General features: G+C 37.9%; 1 protein-coding gene across 4 annotated transcripts in view; it reads right to left on the minus strand.

The window, feature by feature from the left end:
* LOC135098386 (RNA polymerase I-specific transcription initiation factor RRN3-like) overlaps window positions 1–6,814 on the minus strand; it is a 34,003-nt gene extending 27,189 nt beyond the window's left edge. For 2 of the 4 annotated variants that reach the window (XM_064000873.1, XM_064000745.1), the window contains exons 1-3: window positions 6,583–6,782; window positions 6,025–6,304; window positions 3,313–3,436 (exon numbers count right to left, since the gene is read on the minus strand). In XM_064000873.1, coding sequence (XP_063856943.1) covers window positions 3,313–3,436; window positions 6,025–6,285 — 385 coding nt within the window. In that variant the 5' untranslated portion in view covers window positions 6,286–6,304; window positions 6,583–6,782. Of the gene's footprint in view, window positions 1–3,312; window positions 3,437–6,024; window positions 6,305–6,582 lie in introns of all 4 variants that reach the window. The other 2 variants (XM_064000814.1, XM_064000922.1) reach the window with 2 other exon arrangements.
* Between the last annotated feature and the right edge of the window lie 3,259 nt (window positions 6,815–10,073).

Here is a 10,073-nt window from a genome sequence, read left to right on the forward strand (position 1 = left end):
ATGAAAACAGACAAACAGAAATATATATATTTTTTAGATGAAATATATTCTATCAGCATACCCATAATTATTAATATTTTTTAAGGAAATTTTTTTTATCAGCATACTTACTATGACTATTTGTTCAATTATGTATGATTCTCAAAAGCTTACCTGCCCACTCTTTTAGTATTTGAAGAGTGGTAAAATGATGCACATATTTATTGAACATACCTGTCAGCAGGCCATTCATAAATGCAACCTGTCAGCAGGCTATTAAGAAATACAATCTGTCACCAGGCCATTTAGAAATACAATGTGCTAGAAACACATTAGTTGAGAGAGGAAGGAGATAAGAACCCTTGGAGTAATTACATACAGGTAAGAAAGGTGATCAAAAATGTTTTTAACTATGTAGCTCACACTCCATGAAAGAGATGCTCAAATACAGTCAACAGATGACCTGGAAGATCCACATTGACAAGGAGTGACCAAGCAAGTAAGCTTTTGGGAATCATACTTACTAGAGCAATTTTGCTGTCAGTTCTAGACCAGTGAAGTAGGCTTATGTAATTACAACTAAGTCACTACTAATGTGAATTGTGTCTAAAACATGAGGTCAATTTGCCTTTAAGTCAAACTGCATGTAAGACTCAAAGCCCTAACATGGGGATGGATCACAGCAAGGCAGAAAGAAATCTGACACGAGGGAAGGAGCAGGATGCTGCCATCATCAACTGCAGTGATGCCAATGCAGTGACTGACCTGCTTGGCAACTGTGCAGTTCTCTGACAAAAGCTCACCCCTGCCTACACCATTAAGAAACTACTGTTAATCATTTGTATTTGTTAATGAAGGCCACACCTTTGCACCCAAATAACACAGTATATGAACACCACTAAGGAAGGGATGAAGGTAGCATGGACTGAAATACAGGTGTTATAAGGTGAAATAAACAGTTAGCATTCATCAACTATGAGTGTAAACAATGTTTGTGTGTGTTGTTTTAATTATTTTTTTCTGTTCTATACCAATAATGCAAGTTTATTATTAGCATTTAATGGTGTCCACAGGTATGCAAAGTTAATGAACCAATTCAGTCAGGAATATGAAATATATGTAGATGATATGAGGTGATATCAACAATGAGTGTTCATCAGTTGTGTGTAAACAGTGCCTCAACGTGATTTTTTAATGATTGTTACAGTATCGTACTGGTAATCCAAGATAAATATATTAGCATTTAATGGTGCCCACATACATCCAAAGTTAACAAAGAAGTGATTTAGGGATATCAAATATATGTAGGTGAAACAATGTAATATCAACAGTGAATGTTCATCATTTGTGTATGTAAACAAGAGTTTGACATTTGAGCTGAGCTTGAGTTTGGTGTCACCCAGTGAAGACTGTTGGTGAAGCCTTCAGATTAGCACTCCCATGGTTTTATAATTATTATTGTATTGTACCAGTTTTTATTCATTAACCTTTTGTTTTTTTATGAATTATATATTTGTTGTAGGGTGGGGCCTATCTCTGCCAGACTGGAACCATAGTAATTTTTTTGCCATTACTTTCATTAAAACTGTAAAGCAAATCACATCTAACACAGGGTCTTAGGGAGCTTACCCACCATGTTATATCCATCCTGGTTTTACATATAGGTACTTGTGTGTGGTAATAAAATTATTGCTTAGCCCTCATTCACAAAACTGAAAACTTACACCCATGCATCACAGCTGATTAAGGAACTTTAATTACTCCTTTTATTTTCTTTGTCCATGACTGCATCTGCACATCCACATTCAGGCAAGTTGACATACTTTTGATTCTAGCTTCATTAATCTCTAGCAATGATGGTCAGATGGTAGGGAGTAGGGGGAAATTAATGATCAGTAATAACAGATATATTGATAAAAGTGGATTTTACTTTAAAAAATCCATATTTGTTATCATTCATACACCAGCAAATATCAAAAGTGACTAACTTTTCTTTAAAAATTAATTACTTACACCAACTTTCAAATCCATGGTAAAAAAACATACTACTATATGAGCCTAATCTATCATGAGCAAAGTATTTACCACCATTCCCACTAAAGGAAATGACCACAATAACCTATAAAGAACAAGGGAGAACAAGCAATAGGAAGAGGGGAAAGGAACAAAGCCTTCCAACCTCTCCCCTAGAATATTCCCAGACAGGGAAACATAAAGTGAACAACATATACAAAAAGCCATCACAATCAACCCAAAGAGAAATCCAAATACATGTATAACACCTCTATGGTAGAGTGATGGAGAGATTGTCATAAACTTCTAGGTTACTGGCTGGAGAACTGCAACTAGATTCCTGATCTTCTTGAATGCTGTATGAACTTCATGAATATGCACCTTAGCTGGTGTTTTAGCTGGTGGTTCCTCCTCAGATACTAAAAACAAAGTGCTGATCTAAAAGTCATCAAGACCCAATCCATCAACTGATGAATGCCTGCTGAGAGCAGGCAAGAGATCCACCTACAAAACAAACAGTAAACAAATGCAAGACAAAAAAGCAGTCCTCACTGAAACATCCCTTGCAGAGACCATTCAAAGTGATTCATAAGGAGACTTTGACAAAAAATAAAATACCAGCAATAAATCCCAAGCAGGAATCTGTGGCAGATGAGGCAGATGTGACACATTTTAATGCTTTGTCCTTCAAGATGTGAAAGTCAACTTGATAAAAGCACAGGAGCTAACACTGAACGAAAGCCCCTAATGGCAGAAAGTCAAGTTTCTTGACTCTTAAAGTAGGAAAAAATCTGCCAAATTCATCAGAGACAGAGTATAGATCACAATCCCTTGGCAGACCACTTTGCCTGGTACACAGAGGATGATAACTGTCTGACTAAATGAGACACAAGTCAAGCAGCCTATGCAGATACCTGTTCTCTCAAAAGAGACACTGATAAGATATTGAGTCTGAAGTCACATTTTGAGAATGGCATTTTCAGTGAACCTTTTTTTTGTCCTATTTTGTTGCCCTTTCTTACAAAAAAAAAAAAAAAATGTATAACACACACAAATGTCTTATCTGCTGAACAGCAAAGAGGTGAATGAGGCTGGATTCAAAAGTATGGCAGCATTCATGAGTATGACTGTACAGGCACAGAAATGGGCAAAGAAAACAGGAGTACCTAAGTGTTCTTTCATTTCCAGATCCCATAGTAGACATGTGCCAGTGTAGCTCTACTGTGTGAGAGAGAGCTTGGCAATAATTAATAACTTTGGATACTTCTATGTGTAATATTAAATATGTGGTACTACATCATTACAGAGACAGTTTATTACCTGTTATCAAGGTAAAAAGCTGCTTCAAAACACTGTAGGTGTAGTAATTGTGGGCTGTGACAAGATTGATGATAAAACTCTCAGCAGCTATGGACAGCTTTTCAAGTTTATACCATGGAATTTTCTGGAAAATAAACCATCATTAAAGAAAAGAAAACTTCTCTAAACAAGTCTAATGGAAATTCACAACTGATAATACAATACGAGTATTATGAATAAAAATTTTCAACCACATTTCAATAAACATAGATTCAATAGAAATAACTGCACTTGGAAATCTCAAGGATAGTAGCCAATACAAGTAGTGATTTTCATACACTTGAATTAAATACGAATGTTTAGAAAATGTTAATTCTTGAACACATTTTATCTTCCCAGAGCATCACACTAGCCTAAAGGAGTAAAATATTTAAGACACTATAATATTACTGGAAAATGTCCTGTTGTGCTAAGAAGTATATAGCTGTATTCAATATTACACAAGTTACAAGTCTCTCATGAAGAAAATAAAAGGTAATCAAAATAACAGTTTGAAAACTGGAGTGAATGGCTAGCTTTTCTATATACACACTTGGCAGTGCATGGTTGTTACCTGGCTTGAAGAATTTAAAAGTCATGTGTCCCATTATAATGGGGAAAATAATGCCGGAGAAACAAAAGAAAACTAAATAAAACAGTTTTTGGATATCACAGACAGAGTGACACCTATGCAGCAACTTGTTTTCCTCTTGCAGACTATGCTCTCTACACCAATCTTGAAGTACTACATGGTATTCACATAAAGCCAGTGTGCTTCAAACTTCTTTCATCATGACCCGGTTTGATCCTATATGAGTCCTTCACAACCCAATATGTCCATTTAGTAGTACCATTTTACCTTTGACACACACACACAAACACACACACATGCATAACTACATATTAATTTTTGTTCATATATCTGTTTATGATGTGGCGAACCAATGAATAAGAGCTGACACTCCAGTATTGGGTCCCGACCTGTAATTTGAAGAACCCTGCTCTGCAGTATGGTACCTGACCCAAATTTACTCAAATGATGAAACAGGTGTCAGTGAGCTAACCATATGCTTAGTAGGAATGAGGTTTAGGTGCCACATGGCCTAAATTATACAAAAACTCATTCACTTACACAAATATCAAAACTATTACAGATTTAACTTGTCTCATGAGTTTTGGCACCAAACCAAAAATATTTTCAACAACTTTTCTTTCATCTTTCCCTCCTCTATTTCAACCTGATGGCACCACTGCCATTTCACCTATAGCTACATTTGAACTCTCACTCAGATCTTGGGTAAAAATTCAACTGGTTGATTTAGTGACTCCATCCTCCATCCTCGGACTATTTCATGTCTTCTATGGAGATTCTTCCAAAGGATGTTTTCCATGCCCTCACTGGCCTTAATACTCAAAAGGCTAATGGATCTATTAGATTCCCTCCTACTGTTCTTCCTAACTGTGCATCTGTGTTTGCCCTGTGTCTGATCAAATTCTTTTAACTCTGCATATTAACATCTACTTTTCCTTTCTGCTGGGAGTTTGCCTACATTAAGAATGTTCCCCCCAAAAAAAGGTGACTGTTCTAACCCTTCAAACTACCATCCTACTGCTTTAATTTCTTGTCCTTCTAAAGTTTTTAAATCTATCCTCAAGAGAAAGATTCTTAAATGTTTATCTGTCATTTCACAACCTTATTATCTGATCATTAGTATGGGTCCCCTTGTGTTAGTTTTATTGGTGATCATCTGGCCTTCCTTAATGAATATTTGTCATCTTTTCTAAGAATTATTATGAAGCCTGTTGGTCACCAAAAACAAATCAAAAGCATTTATCATTAAACTTTTGTTGTAGCCATAGACATATCACTGGTAGAGAGTCACTATTCTTCTTTGAACTCTATTAACAGTGGTGTCTCTCAGGGCTCTCTCCTGTCACCCATACCCATATTTCTGTCCAGCTCCCTTATGCAAGAGTTAACCAGTATCTTTACTCTTTCATCTCCTTTACAGGTAAACTCTTAAATTCCTCTGCTTGAATCTGTATTTCCTCCTATAATCTTATTTAAAAGAGGAGTTTGAAGCCACCTCCAAACCTGAACTGATTCTTCCTTAGAAACTCTTTCTGGGAGGAGAGAATTACCTGGCCTTTTATTTTCTTCTTTCCATAATTTGTTTGTGCCCTTGGTCTGCCTCCTTTATGCATAAAAAGACAGATAAGTATAATAAAATAAAAATGATAAACAAATAATCCTGCATGCTGAGTTGCCTTCCCTCATTCTTTTCTTCCTTTCTTCATTCTCCTTCCTCCTCTTATCTTTGCTTTCTTTGTTTCTAGGTGGTATATATATATATATATATATATATATATATATATATATATATATATATATATATATATATATATATATATATATATATATGAGAGAGAGAGAGAGAGAGAGAGAGAGAGAGAGAGAGAGAGAGAGAGAGAGAATGTAGAATATCAAATTTTCAGACCAATGTGATAATAGTTTTCTTCAATAATTACTCAAACCCAGTGAGTACAATAATCTGACCCCCATGTTTTTTTTGTGAATTTTAAGGCTGGCAAACACTTCAGTGAAAAGGAATTACTGTACAACCATGACCATTTAAGCTGCTCATCAAGACATTTGTAGAAAATATGGGCAAGGATATAATTTCTGTTACTTACCAAAAATTCTAGGACCAACAAATCAACTTTCTGGTCTAATAATGGCACACATTCTGTCATTTGAGACAGCCATGATATCTTCTCATCCTCAGAAGCAGATGTTGTCAAAATCTCAAAAGTGCTGGCAAAGACCGATGGATCTCGTGTGTCTCGGAACTTGAAAATAAGGGAGCGAGCTGTTTCCCGCATACAGAAGAGCACTTTCTTGTTCGATACTGGAGACATTACTGATGGCTTCCTCAATATGGGTGTTAATGGCATGATTAACCAGTAGCACAAACTGCAAGGAATTTTTTTTTTAACACGTGTTACTAATAAAATGTTATATATCTCTACATATGAATGATAAAGCACCAACTATACAAAGTTTCATACAAACCTACCACCTACTTACAAGATAAACATTTGCACAATTTGACATTTTATTTTCATTCTTTTCGTTTTTTTTTCTTAACAGTACATTGGCAGCATTAGGCCAAACCCCCCAAATAGTTCTGTTGTTTTCTGAAATAAAAGTACAATTATCCATATTATCTTTCCTGAGAATATGAAACTTACTGTCAAAAAACTGTAGTATATCGACAAAAAATTATCCGAACATCTACTCAGTTCTTTTTTTTTCAGGCTGTGAAATTGTGATCTATGGGTCCTGGTGGCGCCCTATGTGTTCACAAATGTGGCAGCCGTCCCGTCCTCTTTAGAGAAAGACGCGGATCATTGCAAACTGGTGAGGGACGAACTCCATCCTTAGGTAAACAACGTGGTGTCTTGATCGTAGTCTGATCTTGATCTTGATGGTACAGATGGCTCGAGATCACTTCTAAGCCAGGCCTTTGGATCGGCAATTCCTGTAGAAGAGGAAAAAAAGAAAAACGAACAGTATCCTCTACATTAATTGTTCCTACATCTGGCACACCACATTCTCTCTAGAAACTCTCTCACCGCCTCAATCATCCTTTCATTCGCCTATCTACACAGTCCCAGCAGCAACACCATCCACTCCCTTCCTGTCTTCTCCACTCTTTAATTCTTATCATGCCCTAACTCAGTCAGAATCACTTGCATCATCTCATTCCTGTATCTGGCATACTTCACACACTCTAACACCACATGCTCCACTGTCTCATTTTCTCCCATGTCACACATCTGGCACACTTTGCTGCGGGACTCAGACCATCTGTAACTCCTTGCATTCACATCCATACACTGTGCCCTCGTTCGGAAGACAAGATCACCGCCCAGGCTTCCATCATACCACCTTTCATACATCGCGGCCTCTTTCTCCTTGTACCAATCCAGGGCCCTCTTTCTTTTCATCTCATTCTTCCATTCATTCAGTCCTACACATTTCACTCTCTATCTATTTAATTCTTCCATTTTCTCACATCCCATTCAGTTCCCACTCTATCTCTTCTTGTTACCACAGTTATTCGGACTCGTCCACATCTCTAAATATTCTTAAACTTTCTATACTGCATTTCTCTCATTCTCTGACCTGTTCATTATCTTATTGTTACTTTATTCATTATCCTATAATTACTTTGCTCTTTTCGCCACTAAGACAGCTCGCACTTTCAATAATGTCATCAGACATGGAGGACGTAGTTTTGATTGGGTGCATAAGCAGAAGGAAAATGAGAACATGGGTTCATCCATATTCATATCTATCCACATACGAGGCACAATAATCTCACGCATTCTTCCGTTCATAAGAGCCAATTCATGATTTTTTTGCACTCTTTATTTCTCTCAGCGTTTCATTCAGGTTCTCCAAATCCATTTCACTCACAAACTCACCCAGCATTTTTCCGTTCCTGTTCATCTGCTCACCTTATATAACAACATGCGCATTAATATTCCCCTTAAAAAAAAACAATCTCTCTATTGTGATCTTTTACAACTTTCTTCAATATATACTTTCCATTGTTTTTCCTTTTCACTCTTCAGTGTCATGTATATTATAACTATTACTACCTTCTCAGACCTGCCACACTCATTTTTGTACTCCATTCTAACGGCGAGGAAATCATCACTCGTATCCCTTTTTCCTTTACCCCAAGTTTTTCATCTTTCGGTGGAGGAGGACTACTAGTGCGCCTACTCCCAGTATTATTTATCTTGTTTCCTACTCCCATTTCCCATCATCTCATACTCATTCCTTTCATTCACACATCACCACTCAAGTGGGTCTCTGTTATCCCCACAATGTCTAAATTCCAGTCATTTAATTTCCCACACGCATCTTCAAGTTTACCAACGCCCTATCCTCTTACAATCACACAATTGTCTCACACAAGTGTCTCATCAGCATCTTTTCCTTTGCGTAGTTTCCGTTCAGGTCGCACTCATTGACACCATCGATAATGGGTACCAAAGAAGGGTAAACCGTATAAATCCGGATGTCACAGTGCTCCTTTATACCGAGATAAAGAATAACCACTACAGTCTCTGAGGCCAATGAAAACGAAACGAGCGTCGGGACCACGAGCAGCATATAACAGGATCTTTTGTTCAGTCATAAGGAGTCTTTTGAAAGGCCACAAAGATCTACAGCTTGATTTTCATGAATGCTTTTCCCATTTGTGATGCGGAATTCTTGGTGAATTCTAACTAAATCATGGAAACATCCTTAAAAAAATAAAAATCTTCCAATGCAAGCTGTTAAAAGCAGTCGAGATAAGACGCCGAAACCTTTGAGAATGCAGTGCCAGGTTGACTAGATTTATAGACAAACTATTGATGCATGGCAGTGTCATGGCAGATAAAAGAGAGTATCAGAATATGAGGCTCCTTGGCACACAATAGTATTATGTTGGCAAGTAATGCCAACAACTGACAACGGTAATGAAGCCTATCTAAAGTTTTTGAATCTATCCTCATCAGGAAGCTTCTTAAACATCTATCACTTCACAACCTTCTATCTGATCGCCAGTATGGGTTCCGTCAAGGCCGCTCTACTGGTGATCTTCTGGCTTTCCTCACTGAGTCTTGGTCATCCTCTTTTAGAGATTTTGGTGAAACTTTTGCTGTTGCCTTGGATATATCAAAAACTTTTGATAGAGTCTGGCACAAAGCTTTGATTTCCAAACTATCCTCCTATGGCTTCTATCTTTCTCTCTCTGTAACTTCATCTCAAGTTTCCTTTCTGACTGTTCTATTGCTGCTGTGGTAGACAGTCACTGTTCTCCTAAATCTATTAACAGTGGTGTTCCTCAGGGTTCTGTCCTGTCACCCACTCTCTTCTTATTATTCATTAATGATCTTCTAAACCAAACTTCTTGTCCTATCCACTCCTACGCTGATGATACCACCCTGCACTTTTCCACGTCTTTTCATAGATGTCCAACCCTTCAGGAGGTAAAAATTTCACGCAGGGAAGCCACAGAACGCTTGACTTCTGATCTTTCTAAAATTTCTGATTGGGGCAGAGCAAACTTGGTATTGTTCAATGCCTCAAAAACTCAATTCCTCCATCTGTCAACTCAATAGAACCTTCCAGACAACTATCCCCTCTTCTTCAATGACACTCAACTGTCCCCCTCTTCTACACTGAACATCCTTGGTCTGTCCTATACTTATAATCTGAACTGGAAACTTCACATCTCATCTCAAGCTAAAACAGCTTCTATGAAGTTAGGTGTACTGAGACGTCTCCGCCAGTTTTTCTCACCCCCCTTCCCCCCAGCTGCTAACTCTGTACAAGGGCCTTATCCGTCCATGAATGGAGTATGCTTCACATGTCTGGGGGGGGGGGGGGTTCCACTCATACTGCTCTTCTAGACAGGGTGGAATGAAAAGCTTTTCGTCTCATCAACTCCTCTCCTCTAACTGACTGTCTTCAGCCTCTCTGTCACCGCCGCAATGTTGCATCTCTAGCTGTCTTCTACCGCTATTTTCATGCTAACTGCTCTTCTGATCTTGTTAACTGCATGCCTCCCCTTCTTCCGCGGCCTCGCTGCACAAGACTTTCTTCTTTCTCTCACCCCTATTCTGTCCACCTCTCTAACGCAAGAGTTAACCAGTATTCTCAATCATTCATTCCTTTCTCT

Source organism: Scylla paramamosain, chromosome 1 (genome assembly GCF_035594125.1).
Source record: "Scylla paramamosain isolate STU-SP2022 chromosome 1, ASM3559412v1, whole genome shotgun sequence".
Lineage (NCBI taxonomy): Eukaryota > Metazoa > Arthropoda > Malacostraca > Decapoda > Portunidae > Scylla > Scylla paramamosain.